Source organism: Engraulis encrasicolus, chromosome 5 (genome assembly GCF_034702125.1).
Source record: "Engraulis encrasicolus isolate BLACKSEA-1 chromosome 5, IST_EnEncr_1.0, whole genome shotgun sequence".
Classification (NCBI taxonomy): domain Eukaryota; kingdom Metazoa; phylum Chordata; class Actinopteri; order Clupeiformes; family Engraulidae; genus Engraulis; species Engraulis encrasicolus.
The window spans coordinates 46,628,722-46,648,721 of record NC_085861.1 but is presented as its reverse complement, the minus strand read 5'-3'; the positions used below and the strand labels follow the sequence as shown (position 1 = coordinate 46,648,721).

General features: G+C 45.9%; 1 protein-coding gene across 5 annotated transcripts in view; it reads left to right on the top strand.

Annotated features, from left to right (window-relative positions):
- Positions 1–19,540, top strand: part of cspg5a (chondroitin sulfate proteoglycan 5a) — a 71,220-nt gene extending 51,680 nt beyond the window's left edge. For 2 of the 5 annotated variants that reach the window (XM_063199579.1, XM_063199578.1), the window contains exons 5-6: positions 10,149–10,286; positions 18,123–19,539. In XM_063199579.1, the coding sequence (XP_063055649.1) occupies positions 10,149–10,286; positions 18,123–18,395 (411 nt within the window). In that variant the 3' untranslated portion in view covers positions 18,396–19,539. Of the gene's footprint in view, positions 1–3,152; positions 3,210–10,148; positions 10,287–18,122 lie in introns of all 5 variants that reach the window. The other 3 variants (XM_063199576.1, XM_063199577.1, XM_063199580.1) reach the window with 3 other exon arrangements.
- Positions 19,541–20,000: the final 460 nt, after the last annotated feature.

Genomic DNA, 20,000 nt, shown 5'->3' with positions numbered 1-20,000 from the left:
TTGGGTGTGTTTGTGGTTTAATGGTGCATTCACGTGTGTGTGAAAGAGGAGAGTGCTTGCTGCAGCTGTATACTGTAGCTTTAGTGACAGACTGCCCCCCTCATGCCAAGGGACTAGTGAAAAACCCACTCTATTGATCCAACACTAAGACGATCGATGGGCCTGGGCAGACATCAAATGGTCATCCCCCTCAAAACGCTAAAGCACTCTCTTCCACACTCTCCACACACACACACGTGCGTACGTGCACTGACACACAAATGCACACACGTGCACACAAACACATAAGCGCGCCGCACACACATACAAGAAAGCACGCACACACACACACTCACACTCACACACATACTCACACTCACATGCACGCATACAACTCACATGCGTGCACACACACACACACACACACACACACACACACACACACACACACACACACACACACACACACACACACACACACACACACACACACACACACACACACACACACACACACATATCCATACACCCATACACAAATACCAACACACACACACATACAAACACATACAAACACACAACCACTGACATACAGTGCACACACACAGTCAAACAGCAGAGTAGTCGCCAAGTAGCCACTACTGGTAAGGCTGTCTCCTGGGTCCTTCACGGCTCTTGTCTGATGGTCTTCTTGTCTATTGGAGTGTCCTACACCCCCCACCTCCACCCCCACCCCCAACGTCCTCCTTTACGCCTCCCCTTTGCCTCTCTCTGCCCCCCACCCTCCTTGTTCTACCTCTGGCTTACCTTCCTCTTTCCCTCTGCATTGGTGTGCCCACTGCATGTGCTGCCGCTCACATGGGCCCCCCGGTGGCCATGTGAGTCATTGCTGCTGCTGCTGCTGCTACTGCTGCTGCCGTCCGCCTGCTGCACCACACTGCACCGCACCTGCGTCCAAGTCATCATTTATATATATTTATATCGCTATACAATATATATCTATATATATCCATATATCTGTTTGTCTGTTTCACCACCCGTTTATCCTGGTTGTGGGGTCCAGGTGGGAGTGGGGAAGGTGGGGAGGGGAGAGGTCATGTTGTGGGCGCTGACAAACAAGTACGGTAGGTTGGGTAGACAAACAGGTAAGTGGCTGTTTTCGAAAGCAGGATAAACATCTGCGATGCAACATCTCACCTGTCGGTGGTGGTGTTTGGGGTGGGGGTGGGGGGTTTGGGGGGTCATAATCACAAATGTGTGTGCACACACTCACGCACGCACAGACACACACACACACACACACACACACACACACACACACACACACACACACACACACACACACACACACACACACACACACACACACACACACACACACACATACATACACACAAGCAGGCTCTCTCTCTCTCTCTCTCTCTCACACACACACACACACACACACACACACACACACACACACACACACACACACACACACACACACACACTGGTATATGTCCACACTTGTCTAACATGGCTGCAGCATGGGGATGGGAGTAGTTTGTAGAGCTAACATGGGTGTCGACCTCTGTGGGATAACCATGGCACCTCTGGAATAACCTCCTCCATCAAAAACCAGCGCATCCTACAGTACAAAACAGACACAATGTCCATTTAACAACGTTGGATCTCAAATGGTGGACTTGTGCACTTTAGTGTTCATGTTTTCAGTTCGTATGGCGTATTAGTTACGCACTGAAACATAGTGCCCTAAGTGTACAAGTGCGCCACTTGAGATCCAGCAACAGTAGAATCTACCAGCACATCCTATAAAACAGACACTTTGTCCATTTAACACAGTACTAGAGACTACTCTGCTGCATGGAAGATCAGCGCTCTCGTCACCACTGCACAGAGCCTCTACTCCACTCCACCTCAGCGAGTGTGTAAACACAAGGCTCTTGGATTGAGTGGCTATACAGTCAATATGATTTCTCGCCGCAGACAATAACACTCTTGTTCAAATTTACTATCTTTCATAACTACCAAGCTCACAAATTCTCTCTCACACACACACAGACACAAATATCCAAATCAATACCGGCCCGAAGTAAACACCTAAACAGAAACCACAGTGATTAAGCTTACAATCCATCTTTTTTTATGGAATCACCCTTTGTTTATTTGTGGAAGTCTCTCTCTCTTTCTCTCTATCGGTCTCTATCTGTCTCCCTCTCTCTCTCTCTCTCTCTCTCTCTCTCTCTCTCTCCCTCTCTCTCTCTCGCATATTCACTTGCTCTTTTTAATAGCTGCTCTTAACCTCATGTGAAGTGGAGACACTCTTTTGGTAGAGTGGCCAACACTCTTTAAGAGGTGACCTCAGACAATCGACCACAATCGAGGCTGCAGTTTTATTGCAGACTCTGGGCCTGATGTGGCCCAGATGTGGCCCCGATGTAGTCCACAGCCACTCCAATAGGAGACACTCACTGAAAACAGTGTCCCTGGTTTGTAGCCTCGTCATGTGCACTGTTCCACCAATGGAACACTGTACTAGTCCTTCTGAGGAGACATTACTATTACACAACCACTGAAAAATGAAAAAAGGTTGCACCATGCAAAGGTTTCTTTTATTACACAGACGCGTTTTGGCGCTCTGCCTTCCTCAGTGTGCCTGTGTATTACACAACCACAACATGACAGAGTCTTTCTTAAGTAATATATTATGACCTGCTCATTGCCATTTTGGCAATTTAGAAAAGGGACCTTTTCTGAAGAGGTTTAACCCGTATGATGTGGACGTGGTTGTGAAGAGTACCCAGCCTGGTCAGGGTCCGTCTTCAGAGTAACCAAACATCGGGCAATGTGGGAGGGGGTGGAGATGGGGTCTTACGATCAGGGTTGCAGTCACTAATACTAATAATAATAACACTCAATTCTGTCAATTTTGAGCTCTGCCCCTGTCCCTCTCCTTGTCTCTTGGAGCATCTGTACCAAACTCCTTCCTCTCAACTCCTTTTCCTCCTGTCTCTCTCTGTCTCTCCTGTCTTCTGTCAATCAGAGCCGTCTCTGTCAGCGTCCCGTCTACAGTAGTCTAGAGCTCTAGTTCTCTCTAATTCTTGTTGAAGGCATGTTTGTGTATCTGAGATACATATAACCCCCCCTCTGCCCTGCCCCCCACCCCTTAGAAAACCATGAGCAGATACACCTGGGAGTGTAAGAACAAAGAGGACCCCGACTGCGAGGTAAGATCAAGCAAACTAACGCCCCCTTTAACCCAAATCCCACTCCATAGCAGTGACGGGCAACCTGGAATCATTAGTGACAATCCAGTGCCACATATTCCAAATGACCATGTTTTAGCCTGTCCATGATCACCTGGTTGAATTGGACAGTAGGTAAAACCAGGTCATTTGGAATATATGGCACTGGATTGTGTAACTAATGAATCCCGGTTGCCCGTCGTTGCTCCAGAGTCACCAATATAACCCTGTCTTACCTGCCCAGCCCCAGCCTCAGCCCCAGCCCCAGCCCTAGCTAACCCAAAGACAGCCCCACCACCACCACCACCACCTTACGAGAGCCCCCACATCATTGTCTCCTCTCTCATTGCACCGTGACCCTGTCAATCATCTTTTCTCTGGTCATTGGACCAATCCCTGTGCGGTATATTCCCTCTGTACGCAGTCATGCATCCCCCCTGGAGTCCTGCGGGAAAGTGGCACATATGATAAGCAACAACAATTAACAAAAACAATGACAATATGTACTGGTACTCTCATTAATACAATACAACATACAAGTGTCACCAAGTCAGTCGTTACAAACTTGCAATAACCTACATGTAAGCATTAAAAAGGAGTCAGCGCACCACATGGAGTGGATAAAAATGTCATTAAACAAATCACAATAAAAGTTTTAAAACAACTTTAAAACAGTCCCACTTACTGTGGTGAAACTGAAGACTAATGTCCACACTGTGGACAATAAAGTATTCGTATTCGTATTCGCACTTTGGACTGCATGTGTTATTGACTTACGCCTATGGTAGGCTATAATAATAATGCGTAGCTATGCTAATGTAGTCAGTAAGTACTTTATATGCATTGCTGGCTCTGCTTGTGGTGCCAAGTGCAGAGTGTAGGCTATATTTAATGACCTAAGACAAAGAGCTGAAGTGGGGAGACAAGAGGCCCCCCCTTTCTTCCGATCTGTGGTTGTGATGAGGCTGATGGAGAAAACGATCCGCTTTCTCAAATGAACGAAGCACACACATGCTTCCTCCTTCCTCATCCTCCTCTTCATCATCCCCACACACACAGACACACACACACATAGACATAGACACACACACGGTAGACAGAGGCCACTCCAACACACACACACATACACACACACACACACACAGACACACACAGACACACACACACACACACACACACACACACACACACACACACACACACACACACACACACACACACACACACACACACACACACACACTGATTGTGTCTGCTGCAGCACGTGACCTTCAGACAGTCTGAGGTTGCGGATATCGATTGTCTCTCGGTCACAAAGGGAAAGACTAGAATTCCTGCCATGGCGGAAGAGACTTCAGCACAACATTGAAAAAGGGCACACCACAGAAAAAGGAATGAATCTCTTAAAGGGACACTGTGTGAGATTTTTAGTTGTTTATTTCCAGAATCCATGCTGCCCATTCACTAATGTTACCTTTTTCATGAATACTTACCACCACCATCAAATTCTAAATATTCATTATGACTGGAAAAAAAAACACTTTTTATACATGAAAAGGGGGATCTTCTCCATGGTCCGCCATTTTGAATTTCCAAAAATAGCCTTTTTTAGCTGCAAAAATGACTACTTGGACCATACCAGAAAACATGTGTTTATTACTTAGTAAACTTTCAGGTAAAGATCAAATTTGGCAATAGGCAGCCCAGTTTCAATGAGCAGCATAGTTGCAGTACCTTTTTTGTCCATTTCCTGCACAGTGTACCTTTAAGATAGGGCTATGGGTACAAGAGAGAGAATATACACACATACTGTACTATCACAAGCATTCACACACAGAAAGAGCACACACGCACATATACTCACTGAGAAGGCACACACACACACACACACGCACACACACACACACACACACACACACGCACGCACGCACGCACACACACACACACACACACACAGAGGACACACACATGTGCGCGCACACACATGTGCACGCACACACACACACACACACACACACACACACACACACACACACACACACACACACACACACACACACACACAGAAGTCACACATGCACGTGCACACACATACACACAGCCAGGCTCTTTATTACAGTCAGCCAAATGCCGCTCCGTGATCAATATCCGCTTGAGTAAAAAGAGCGAAGCCTGGGAACACTGCCAAGCTGCAGCACAGTCACACACACACACACACACACACACACACACACACACACACACACACACACACACACACACACACACACGGACACACGGACACACGGACACATTCAGGCCCTTTGAGAATTTACACACGTTTGCACAAACACACTCTCTTGCGCACGCGCACACACACACACACACACACACACACACACACACACACACACACACACACACACACACACACACACACACACACACACACACACGCGCGCGCAAACACAGTCGAAATTTATCTCCAAGTTTGATATGAACACCTGAATAGAGTCAAAGCTGGGAGAGGAGGAAGGAGAGGGAAAGAAAAAACAACAACTTTCCACTCAAAGTCAAGAAAATGAAAGGGCAGCAGAATTTATTCCTGCCGTCCCCTCTTTAGGCATATGGTATACGGAGCACAGTTCAGTGAGAAGCGAATTGTGTGATCTCCCGTATTGATATAATGTATAAGGGAACCATATGGTCCTACAGCTGGAGAAGGCCTGTGAAATGGTACAGTAACTTGACCATTGCTCCTTACAGTACACAGTAAACAAATGCAGTGTTAATGCAACACTGACAGAGTCGATTTAACACCTTCTAGAGTTCATTTGGTCCCAAAGCACTCTCTAAGTGTTGAATTAACACTGCATTTTTTACTGTGTAAACTGTGTCCTACAGCCGCAATCCTCTACAATGAATTCAACAATATTCAAGTTAGAAACACTCCATTTGTCCTCAAGGAAACAGCCACGCCAAGTTGAGTAAGACTAGCCTGGCATTTCCGTCCCTAAAGCTCCAGTCCAGTCAACTCGCATTTCCTTCCATGTTAGGAATGGGTTAACAAGGTCATGGTAAGACTAGGTTAGTAAAAATAAAGAAGAATGTCTGCACACTAAAGACTAGGTTAGGACACATGCAATATACATAAATGCTTAAAACCATCCACGTTAATGAAATCAAGCCTTCAAAACATTCCTAGTCTTAGAGACCGTTTATACGAGGACGGCTGCGAGTGAAAAAGGCCAAATGTTTTATTTGAAGTGTCTTGTTTACACGGCAACCGCGCCATCGGGTTCTGAAAACGCAAAAAACCTGAAGATTCCTTCCAGATTGTGGCATTTTGACAACCGAAAGACACTTACAGACACAATATTATGTTGCCTTTACTCACATCACCATACAATCATAGCCTTTAAAAGACTCTTTAAGTTTCTTTAAAATACAGTACAGTACGTTTGTAGTGTGTATCACAAGAATAGTGAAACCGCAGAAACCCAAATATCCCTGTTGTTCTCTCTGTTCAGTCCTATTCGATGGCTTGTGCTGTGCTCTTCCCTATTGCACTGTGTACTGCACATGTACCTGTCCTGTATCCTGGTGACGTGATGTGAGTGAGTGAGCTCCTCTCTCAGCCAATCAAGTCCTCTGAAATGCTCCGATCTGCCTGGTCATCTGCCTATCTGCTTGAACCGTCCTCTTCGCGTCCTTCCTCTTGTTTGTGTGCTCACGGTTAACATTAAAACAAACACAGCAATCTGGTTGGACGACTTCAAAATAACGTCCCCATGAAAGGGCAAGAAATCAACTCACAAACACACACAAACATTGGAATTTTTGCTGTTTCAAAGTGAGTTATTCGTCTGTCTTTGAAGAGGTAGAAGGGAAGGCATCACCTAATTGCAGTACAACAGGAACCTGACCCTCACAGTGGGGGAGAGACCACACAGCAGGACGTGAAAGTGACATTTCTGGAGTCCATCAATGAAACTATAAATGCCATTGGTCAGGCATTGGTGCAGCATTCAGTGTCTGTGAAGATGACGACAGAAATAATACAGTCAGTGTTCTGGTCAGATCGACCAAATATTCACAGTAGAGGGCAGAACAACATCAATGACATTCTGCTCAGATTAGACATTGAACTACTCTGAGTCTGCTGTGCAACGGGGGTTTTAAAATTCAGCTGGTGATGTGGTGGAAGGTTGTCCGAGTAGCGGGCACACACTGGCAGTCAAGAGATGACACCCCCGTCTCTCTCCCAAACCCCCTCATGGGGAGGGCTAATTTAGCCTGAAATTAAAGGGCAGCATAACAAATGAAGGTTAACCATCACCACTACCCCTACCCCACTGCCCCACACAGTGCAGTCAGTGAGCCACCGAGCCCCCAATATCATGTCCCCTGTGTGTGTGTGCACTGCACATGCATTCATGCGGTACGTGCGTATGTGTATGTATAAAACAACACAAGGTGACTCTATCTTCCGCTTACTTTAGGCTATGAAGGGAGGGAAATAGTTTCAGTATTTACTAAAATAGATTAATTCATCTTCACCTAATGTCAGAAGAAGTACAAGATTCTTCGTCTAATACTGCTCAAGTTGTAGCAATTGCACTTGAAAAAGAAACAAAAACAGAAACAGACAAGAATCTGCCATGTCTTCATTGAATGAAGTTTCACATTACACAAATACGCCAATGACCTTAAATGCTGGTTTACTGCCATGCAATAATTTTACTTACCCATTTTTTGGGAAACCAAATTGCACAGCTCAACATATCGTTTGCCATAAATGCAGCCTCAAATAAATCTGACAGTCACTTAATACCCACAATTAAAAAAAAAGCTTTACGTAGAGGGGAAGGATGCCAAGACACATCATCGACCTTATCATATATCCCTGTTGATATCCGTTTCATCTGAACGTCCAGTAAATGATCCGAATGTTCCCTTCCCCAAACCCTACACACGCATTATCAAAACCCCCCCTGGAGCCCCCATCGACCTCCCTCTCCCCCTCATCTCAGATCCTTTTCCAAATATGCCCCGGAACATAATCCCAGAACGAAACCAAAAACCAGATACCACAACAACAAAAAAACACGTTTTACAGTTCCTGGCTGACGGAAAGAAGGAAGGGCCCTACCCCGTCACCCTGGAGGTGGCGTACCCGCACGTCCTGCCCGAGGTCACTATATAGGCCTGCCCTGCCCTGCGCCAAACCGGTAAATCACTCACTTTCTGTTGGCATCCGCCTCATTTCCTGTCTGCCGGCGTGCCTTAGCCCACCATTGATCTCAGGGCCCTCTCTCTCCACCTGCCTGGCAACACCTGCCAGCGTATATCTTGTAACTTCAAGTGTGATTGGGTGAAATTTGTGTGTACTTTTACCGGTTTGTGTGAGACCATATTCTGTCTGCCTCGCTCTTTCTGTCTCTGTCTGTCTGTCTGTCTGTCTCTCTTTCTCTCTCTCTCTCTCTCTCTCTCTCCCTCTCTCTCTCTATCTGTCGTTTTCTCTCTCTGTCTTTCTCTCTCTCTCTCTCTCTCTCTCTCTCTCTCTCTCTCTCTCTCTCTCTCTCTCTCTCTGTGAGTGTGTACGTGGTGTTAATGTGTGCGAGGTGTTGATGTGACAAAAACCTCTTTCACAAGTGCTCTTAAAACAATCCCCATGCAATATTATCATGGCAATATCATTGTGTGTCCACAAACAATTTAAAACAATTAAAACTTTACAAAGCACATCTCCATGCACAAGCGCACACACACACACACACACACACACACACACACACACACACACACACACACACACACACACACACACACACACACACACACACACACACACACACACACACACACACACACACACACACACACACACACACACACACACACACACCTTTAATGTATAATGTCTTTTTTCTCAGGAACTACCCTTTTTGGGTTAGTGTAATGGTTATTCCACAGAGAGTGATGGGGCTTGGTTGGCGTTGCAGTAGATTGCTAGTAGTACCTTCCCTGCCTAACCCAAGCCTTGTTTTTTTTTATTTGGGGAGGGGTTAAGTGTGTTTGTTTGTGGGGGGACAGTACTAAATAAGCAAAAGTGGCAAAAGAGGTGCATAAGGCTTTATGAGAGACTGCATGGAAGGTGGGGGGGGGGTGGTTGCATGAACGCATGTGCCTTATATGTTTGGGGGTTGGGGGTTGCACCTGTGTCTTTTCTGTGCAGTCTCTCATAGAGCCCTATAGCTCTTAGCATCCTTTTAGCCCCACTAACACATGTGCATTGAAAGACCGGACTAAACCAAACTAAAACAAAACTAAACCAAAAGATTGAGTGTGAATTCATATTGCTGTGACCACATGGGAAGGCTGATGGGTAAAAATTCTCTGTGTGCTCTTTTCTCTGTAAACGGATTTATTCCAGCAACCTGGATAAACAGGTAGTATCTATACTCTCTGGGAATCACTAACAGTCTACATGATGCATTTAATTAATGTATCTTAGTCACATACTACAAGTACATAACATGTGTAATTTTTTGAAGGAAAGCAAATATTTTTGAGTAAATCTTTTTAAAAGAATATTGTGATTGTCTAACATAACTGTTAGAGAGATGGTTCTAACAGCTAAAAGTAACCATGCGTAACTATTGTACATGAACTTCTTTGAGCCAGTGCAACATATTGCACATTGATATTACCGAATGAAAAGACGTTAAAAAAGACACGTAATATAGGAGAAGAGATGGCAACAGAGAAAGACAGCGTTGAGAGTTCTTTGCTCTAGAATGAGAAAGATATTAAAACTCCTCGACATGAACAACTTGATTGGTTGCTATACTTGATTCCTCAACAACAACAACAACAACAACAACAACTCGATTAGGTTAGTTGAGGGGGAGGTTCTAATGGGCTGTGTTGGTTCTCCAGGACGATCCTCATGCCCAGAACAAGTTGGAGGATCCCGTAAAGGCCCACCCCAAGGAGGACGACTCACTCAACATCCAGAACTCTCTCACCCCCAAGCAAGAGAACCATAAGGGTCTCGGCGACGAAAACTCCTCGGAGGTAAATTCGCTGCAGAACAACATGATGTAGAGCAGAGAGAAATAATGAAAAGAGAAAAAATAATAAAATAAAGTGAAAAACAACAACAGCTACAACAACTCCAACAACTCCAACAAAAAACAGCAGCACTCAGCCACTGCCACTCCAGTGTTCAGTCGAAACCCAACTGATGTGTCCCCCCTTTATCCCCTCAACACCTCCACTCCCTACAACTCCAACAGCAGCTATACAGCCAGCCATAATCAACACACAAACAGCACTGCAGCTATTGTTACCAACACCAACACTACCACCTCAGTGATACACCCCCCCAATCTTTCTATACCACAGCTCAGCTCAGATACCCCCCCCCCCGACTCGACCTTGACCCTTGACCCTTGACCCTTGACCTACACTCAGACTGCCCCCACCCCACCCACTTCCTCACCTCCTGTTGTAGTCTCTTTTTTTGTTGCTGTAGACAAGTCTTTAACCCCACCTTTACACACACACACACACACACGCACGCACACACACATATCAAAACATACAGACACACGAATAGCTACACAGCAACACAGATAAATACATATGATACATCTAAACACATCAACAGATAGGCCTACATGCACATATCAACACGCTTACAATACATTTATACACATCAACACACACACACACACACGCACATGCCCACGCACACACACACCTTCCCCTGCCTTACTGAATACTGGCATGCGTTGGTGTATTTTGTAAAAAGTTAAACAAAAAGACATATATACGGGGTTTAAAAAAAAAAACATTGTCATTAATAGGAAAAAAATGAAACAAGCTACTGAGAGGTTTTGATGTTTGTCTGACTAATTCAGTGAGTATGTATAAATATATGAAAAAATATGCTTGGATTGATATTAAGGTTACAAAAAAAACACAATGTGTCTTCGTTTTCATTGATGTGATTTCTAATCCTTTGATGTACTTGTTTTATTTTGTACTTTTTTGGGAATACCGACTTCAAAGAGAAAAATCAGACCGTTGTTGAAATAAACCTTTTTAACATTAAACCCCTTGTCCCTGTGATTCCTGGATGATGCTCTTACCCGATCCTGTTGCTTTTTGTGTCTTTAACCAACGAGGTGCGGCCTTCTCCGGACGGAGCGGTGGTACTCGCACTGGCATAAACAGCCTGGGTGCCTTTCAAACTACTCCCTCGGGTACTTTCCTAGTGCTTGTGGCCTTGTGATGCAAGGCTTGACATCATACAGTAGATGATGTAGTATTATTAATTAAATATTATTGAATATCTCACAGAAGAGCAATTTAAAGGTCCTTATCTCATTTAGAATCGGGTTATTGAAGTGGGGGAAATTAAGAAATATGCCACGAGAGGCCGTGGGTTGGGCTCGATTTACAACGGCTAAGGGGAGTGGGGCACGACGTAAACGTCCCCTTACCCGATGTAATTCGATCACAACCCACGCTGACCATATTTCTTTAAAAGCGCTTTAATAACAATTAATTTGCCCCGCTTCGTTCCGAAAGGAGGCAGGCTAAACACGAGGCAAGAGGCCACAAACAAAAGGAAAATACGAGAGCAACTAGTTTGAAAGGCACCCCCCCCCTGTCTCCATGGCCTCTATGGGCCATCATTTCTGCCACTGTTTATGCGATCCAGTGCTGTGTGCGGGACCTCTCTGCCTGAGGGAGCTGCCCTCTGCTCTCTAGCTTCACTACACTCTAGCTGAGTAATGGCAGATCTGCATGGCTTCTCTCTCCTCCTCTGATGGCTCCCCCCTGGTCTTTGCTGTCCAAACCTTGAGAACTGCGCACACACACCTACACACATTCTGCACACACACAGACATACACATTGGCACCAAGATACACACACACTCACACACTCATTCACTCACTCACTCACTCACACACACACAAATACACACACACACACACACACAAACACACACACACACACACACACTCTCTCTCTCTCTCTCTCTCTCTCTCTCTCTCTCTCTCTCTCTCTCTCTCTCTCTCTCTCTCTCTCTCTCTCTCTCTCACACACACACACACACACACTTATGGATTACGGACTTATGGATTATTACTTGTAGAAAACATGGGGGCATGAAACACATAGACATATAGACTGAGGGAACCATATGAAGGTAAAATGAATGGTGATCAGACACACACATGTGTACATCACGTCTTGCATCAGAAAATGGATGCCATTCAGCACACCCGAAACACTCACAGCAGCTGTCGGTCTGAGGTGCGTTTCTCGAAAGCGTAGTTCTTAGTCAGTTAGCAACTTGGGTGGTTGCTAATCGAAAATTGATTTGCAAATAACCAAGTTACTATGGTTTCGAGAAATGCCAGTCTGATTTGCAATCAGGACATCCCTCACGAGAACACTGCCTGAGGACACTTAACCTCAGGTATTTGGTTAAATGCTACTCCACCGTGAGTCACTTGGGTTTGCAGTGTTTCACAATTACATTCAAAATACAAAATCCATAATTACACAAGTCACACAGGACTGCCACACTGTCACAGCCAATGTTCATTGGTCAAATAAAAAAAATATGATAATGAAAGGATAAAAAAAGTATTGTAAAATGAGTTGGAGGGGAGACAAGGATGTATAATTATAAAGAACATCTTTCCTTAACAAGAAGGTAACATGGGGTGCTAATTGGTTGATTTTATGGGAGCAAAAGATTGATGTCGCAACATTTATACACATGCACACACACACACACACACACACACACACACACATACGGTACACACACACACACACACACACACACACACACACACACACACACACACACACACACACACACGTCTCTCCCTGTAGCTTGCATGTCTCCCCTCCCCTTTCTCTCTGTATAGACAAACACCACTCTATAAGCTAATAAACATATACTGTACCATACTGGTTTATGTTGACCCACCTGCCAGTACGCTATTAAACACCCACCTACAGTGCAAACACCCTCAATGATGCAGTTCTGCAGATTGGAATACGACAGTACTTCAAGCCTGAAGAAATGCATAAGCAGTGCATGCCGCAGCGTAAGTAAAAAGCTATCCAAATGCATGGATGAAATCAATTTTGAGTCATGAAATGGAACGAAATGGCTATTAACCCAACTGAAAGCTGTACTATCTGTCCGTGTCTGGATGTTGTGTCTTCTGTCTGTAGTTGTTGTTATGTCGCTACCTTACCACCTTAACTTATTGACTGATGTGTCTGAATGTTAGATGAAACTAAACAAAAACAGCATGAGGGAGGGGTTGGGTTGTCCAGTAGTGTTCTCTTTGCCCCCTGTTTGTCTTGCCACTATAGGAGGCTTTTGTATTGGAGGCTGCAGAATGACGGAGCCTGGCTGCCCGGCTGCCTGGCTTTGAGATGGACCCGCTGTCACCACCTGTCCTCCTCGCCCCTGCTAACATGGCTGCTCCGTGTCTCTATGCAAGCCCTTCTTCTGTTTCTCGTTATAGTCAGAAAGAAAGAGCTAGTGATAGACAGAGAGAGGGGGGGGGGGTAGTGGAGAGAGAGTGTACACAGGAGAGGAATAATTAGGTATAGCAGAGCACTGATGAGAGTACTAATTATAAACCCCCTTCCTCTCTGTCTCTGTCTCTTTCTTCATCTGTCTGTCTATCATTCTCTGACTTTCTCCTTTCTCCTCTCTCTCTTTTCCCCTTGCCTGTCATTCTCTCTCTCTCTCTCTCTCTCTCTCTCTCTCTCTCTCTCTCTCTCTCTCTCTCTCTCTCTCTCTCTCTCTCTCTCTCTCTCTCCCCTCCCCCTCTCTACTCTACATGTTTGTGCTGTCAGTATACCAGAGGCCGGCGGTTGGTATGTCTCATTATGTGACTTATGTGGCTTCGTTTGCCCCAGTCGCCCCCCTAGTAAACTATGCCATTGTAGCCACTAAAGAGAGGGACAGGGGGAGGGAAGGAGGGAGAGGGGAGAGAGGCAGGGTTGAATGAAAGCACTGCCAGAGACCATGGCCCTTGCCCCGTGGCAATACAGGGGGAAAAACAACATTATTGGTGGTTTTATGTACTGTATGCTTACATGTTTGTGTTTGTGTAAGGGGGGAGGGTTGGTTATTGTACAGTATATGCACACAGCGCACATGTTTGTGTTTCTGTATGCGTGTGTGCTTGCCCGTGTGACACTTGTGTGTGTTTGTGTGCGTGTTTGTGTCAGACAGACAACAGAAAACAGGAAAAGAAAGGAGGGAGAAAGAGAAGAGTGGGTGGATGGTTAGGAGCAGGGGATCTAAATTTAGTTTGATTTAGCCGTAGGAATTTGGAATCATTGCAACATACAAGCTTATTTACGCACGTAATCTCATCCTTTTTCCTTTCTCACATTCTATTGTCCAACCCACTCGCATCGCGGACGCACGCACACACACACACACACACACACACACACACACACACACACACACACACACACACACACACACACACACACACACACACACACACACACACACACAAACACTGGCCTGCAAACACAATTCAAACAAGTAATGTGTCGGTGTGGATTGTGTGGCCTTTCTCATTACACCATTTCTTCAAATCGAATTACTGAAGCCCTGGCAGCTGCCATGGAAACTGCATTCATTATAGGCTCTCAGCGGCATGAAGGCAGATTCAGAGGGGGTGGGTGGGCTGGAGAGGTGGAGTTGCTGCTCTCTACCAGGGGCTTTCAGCCAGTGGCCCTTGGTCCCCTGGTGGTCTGTGATTTGCTATGCAGTTGAGTTTTACAAATATTTGTAAAGACATGAGATCCAACTTTATCCCACTAATAGACGTGTTGAGGGATTTCACATCAAATCTGACCTCTAATCGAATTCTTAACTAAGGTGGCAGAGGGACTACTGCTTAGTCTGAAATGGTGGTCCTTGGGCCACTGCTCTATTCATTCAGAGCACCTTTAAGTCATAAATGAGAAGGGGCCAAAGGGGTCAATTGCCCCGGGCCCACGGAGAGATGGCCCCCAAAATTGAGTTGTTATTACATTGTATGTATTGGGTGGGGGGCCCTTTAAGAGGACTTTTCCCAGGCCCGGTCAAAGCTGTCATCAGCCCTACATGCCACTACTGTTGTTGCAGTGGATGCATTTAGAATGTGCAAATTGTAGAATGTGTAGAATCAGCTGAATTGATTACTGTGAAGCATAGCACATGCACACATGCACACACACACATGCATGTACAGTACACCATACACACAAACACATACACACACACAGACGATAGCCTTTTCCACACAGTCTTTTCCCCAGAGGTAAGATCAGAGACAGGAAAATTGATCGAGGAGAATTGATATGTGTGAATTGGAACCACTGTTTCAACCCAACCTCTTTTGTGCAATCGGTGTGCATAGAGATTCTTTCAACCTATCAGCTTCTCCTAAATTCTCCAAATTATTGTCACAACATACCTAACCACAAAACTGATTTCCCAAAGACAATGGTACTTGATTTAGACATGATTGGATATTAAATGAAAGAAACTAAAAGGACAGAGGGCTAGTGACGTCAGTCTGAAATTGGGTCAGATAAGACATGTTTGGACAGCTGCTGTTATTAGTTGGAAGGCATTTGATGGAGATCCTGTCACCATGGTGACTGATGTCCATGGATGCTCAATGTCTGCATCCTCTAGTCTAGAATACTCTCATATCTCCTCTTTTCTCCACTTCTCTAAACCGCTCTCTCTCTTTCTTTCTACATCCCTCTCTCTCTCTCTCTCTCTCTCTCTCTCTCTCTCTCTCTCTCTCTCTCTCTCTCTCTCTCTCTCTCTCTCTTTCTCTCTCTCCTCCCTCTACGTTCTCTCACTCTTTCTTAGCCTACTTTTCACTGAAAAAAATCTCGTTCCACCCCCCATCCGTCCCTCTTTCTCACCCCCTGGCTGCATAACACATCACACTCTCTCGTTCACTCCTCCACTTTCATCTCTTCCTCCTCCATTCTCGCCATTTCTAGCCATGATCTCGCACAAGTGGCTCTTCAAGCATAGGAGGCATGGTTGTCATAGAAACTCGCCGAGATGCTATAGGTCAAAGTCAGAGAGAGAGAGGGAGAGAGAGAGAGAGAGAGAGAGAGAGAGAGAGAGAGAGAGAGAGAGAGAGAGAGGACTGCTTAGACTTCCTGGTCTTTGCTCTGATCAGCCATGCGGAAAGGCATCAAGGCACTGCAGCAGCGGAATAGAGATTTGCATTCAAAATGGCCCTGCCGCAACACATATGAAGACTATATGCATGTAGCACAACAGGCAAGCCATGATCAGTTTATTTTGTACCTACATTAACCGTTATAAAACTTACCATGATCTGACTCTATGTAATTAAATGAATGTGTATTGTGTATAATGTGGCCCTATTCATGTCAGGGCAATGAGTACACGGTATTCATTAAAATATTAATTGGTTTAGTTTTCGCCGCCTAGTTGCAGCAACTTCGTCCACCCCTCCCCTCCCACCCTTCCCCCCTTTCCTCTCCTCCCCTCGCTCACCCACTTCTACCCAGTGACCTACATCTGTGCGAAGTGAAGCAGTGGCGCATCTCTTGAATAATGCTCTCGGAATTTGCCTGATGCTCCTGCACTGCATACATAATTGGATTCTTTTGCATGTTTCCCTGTAGCTTACTACCACACCTCTCTCTCTCTCTCTCTCTCTCTCTCTCTCTCTCTCTCTCTCTCTCTCTCTCCCTTTCTTTCTCTCCTCAGCACACTCCGCCCCTAAGCACAAACACACACGTTTCACGCCCTGAATAGGCGCACACATACACACACATACTGTACACACACTGCTTCACACTTGTGTGCGCAGAAAGAGAGAGAGAGAGAGAGAGAGAGAGAGAGAGAGAGAGAGAGAGAGAGAGAGAGAGAGAGAGAGAGAGAGAGAGAGAGAGAGAGACAGGCCAGATTCCTGCTTTGTCATTGGCTGAGGAGGTGGTGGAACGATGACACACTGATTTCAAATAAAGCCCTGCCATTGGACTATAAGCTCAGACTCTCTCTCTCTCTCTCTCTCTCTCTCTCACACACACACACACACACACACACACACACACACACACACACACACACACACACACACACACACACACACACACACACGCACACACACGCACACGCACACATCCGAGGTTTGATGCCACAGTAGCGCTTGAAGGACTAGCTCAGAATAAGTGTTATAGAGATTTAGTAGAGCTTGAACTGACTGAACCCTGAAGAAACACCTCTTGTGTGGGGCAGCCATGGCCTACGGTTAAGGAGATGGGCTTTAGATCAGAGGGTTACAGGTTCAAATCCCACTCAATACCTACCGCTCTTGACGGCTGAGGTGCCCTTGAGAAAGGTACCTAACCACATACTGCTCCAGGGACTGTAACCAATACCCTGTAAACAACTGTACGTTACCTTCAACAAAAGCGTCAGCTAAGTGTAATCTAATGGAAAATTTACTTGCATAGGTAGTGTACAACAGTATCTTTTAGACAAGTCTTTTGCAAGGCTTAATGTCAGACTTAATTTATATACAGAGAAAGATTTGTGTGTGTGTGTGTGTGTGTGTGTGTGTGTGTGTGTGTGTGTGTGTGTGTGTGTGTGTGTGTGTGTGTGTGTGTGTGTGTGTGTGTGTGTGTGTGTGTGCGTGTGCGTCATACTCTGTGTCAATGTGAATTTTGCTTTCCGTGTGTGCCTCTGTCTGTGTCTCTTTTGCATCTGTCTGTGTGTCTGTGTGCGTGCCTGTCTCTCTCTCTCTCTCTCTCTCTCTCTCTCTCTCTCTCTCTCTCTCTCTCTCTCTCTCTCTTCACAGGGCGACATGGCCATAGACGTTGAGCTGCACTTGCCCAAGCACTCCAAGGTTTTGCCCACCGCCAGCCCCCGCGTGCACTACGACGTGTACCTGTACAAGGTGCCCAAGTCGCCTGCCCCGGGCAAGATGCGGAGCCGGGTCCGCTGGGACGACCGGCCGTACCACCCGTACCCACCCTCCCCCGGGTACAGCCCCGTCAGCACACGCTCCCTTCCCGTAGCCATCCCCACCAGGAGGTCGCGGTCACACATTGTTAAGATTGGCACACCGTGACCACCGTAGTTACACACTCATCATCATCATCATCATCATCATCATCACTGCCGCATCCCTCTATCACCGCCACCCCACCATCATCAGATCACCATGACAACCATAAAAACCTCCACCATCAGCACCGCCACGATCAGCCATCCAGGGAGCTCAGTGGAAGCAGCTGAGAGTCGAGCAAGCGCAGTATCGTGCCGTGTCGTGTGATACAGCAGCATGGCATGGTAAGCAGAGTGGGTCAAACAGAACCACACCTGCTCCTCCTCCTCCTACTTCTCCTCCCTCGGGAGAAAGTAAACCAGGCCATGCAAAAAGAATACACATGGTTACACAAGCCCAATGAGTCACAGAAATGTCTCTTATCTGTTCGTCTCGCTGGAGCTCATCAGAGATACATGACTGACTGAGATCACAACCAGCAGCAGTTCTATCCAGTTGGGGGCCCTAGGCAAAATATAAACCTGGGGGGCCTTTTGCTTTTTACTTGCACTGGTATTTACCATGGCAGGGCTGACTGGGGGCCCCCCTACAATGGGCAAATTTGATGGCGCCCTGGGCAACTGCCTAGTCTGATTATTGGTAAAACCAGCTCTGATCACAGCTGATTATGAATACACATCGTAGATGACCTATGTGGCCTGGGCAGTTAGCTGGATGTTGGTACACTTAGCAAGGGATTCAGCCCCCTGCTGACAATGACCAATGGCAATGCCACAGCTCTTGTTTCCTTTCCTTTAATCATCAGTCTATGTATAACTGGGTTTCCATGCAACTCTTTGATGGGGCATTATGGTTATTCGAATAAGAAATCATCACTTGGAATCACTTGAAATGCACATGAATCTTTGCACTTCAAAAAAAAAGAAAAAGGTGGACACAGATGGGGATGAGCTGAATGACGATGAATGTGCATAAATGATGGAGAGTAGGATGAATGGAAAATAACTTTTGACGAGGGTGGTAAGAACAGTTTACGAAACAACCAAAGATCATCTTCTTCAACAAACAAGCCAGAGATAGATCAACCACTAACGACCATGTGGTGCCGTTGTTGGAGCCATTTTATGTTAATAAATGTTTATATTAAAAGGATATATGTATAATCGTGCAAAAAATAAATCTTTGAACAGATCAGCTGTCTTTTTTTCTTTGGTCAACTGCCTGCCTGTGGAGCACTATAATAAAGTTTGTTTTAGAATCCCTCCACGTGGCCCTGCTGTGGCTTAACGCTGGGCGGCCCGGGTTCTACTACTCCAGTGGCCCGGGTTCGATTCTGGCCCGGGTCATTTTTCAATCCTCCCCCATCTCTCTCTCCCACTCATTTCCTATCACCTTTCATACTGTCCTATCGAAATAAAGGCAAAAATGCCCCCAAAAAAGAAAATATAGAATCCATCCACGTAACATATGAACAGGCTCATTTCGGTCCCATGCTGCGTGTTCACGTGGTGCGGTGTGAGAGGTTGAAATGAAGAGGGATTGAGGTGTGGCTCAGCAGCTGGCTGGAGGAGGATCAGGAGAGGAGAGGAGAGAAGAGGAGGGGGAGGGGAGAGGAGAGGAGAGGAGAGAAGAGGAGGGGGGAGGAGAGGAGAGGAGGAGAGGAAGATA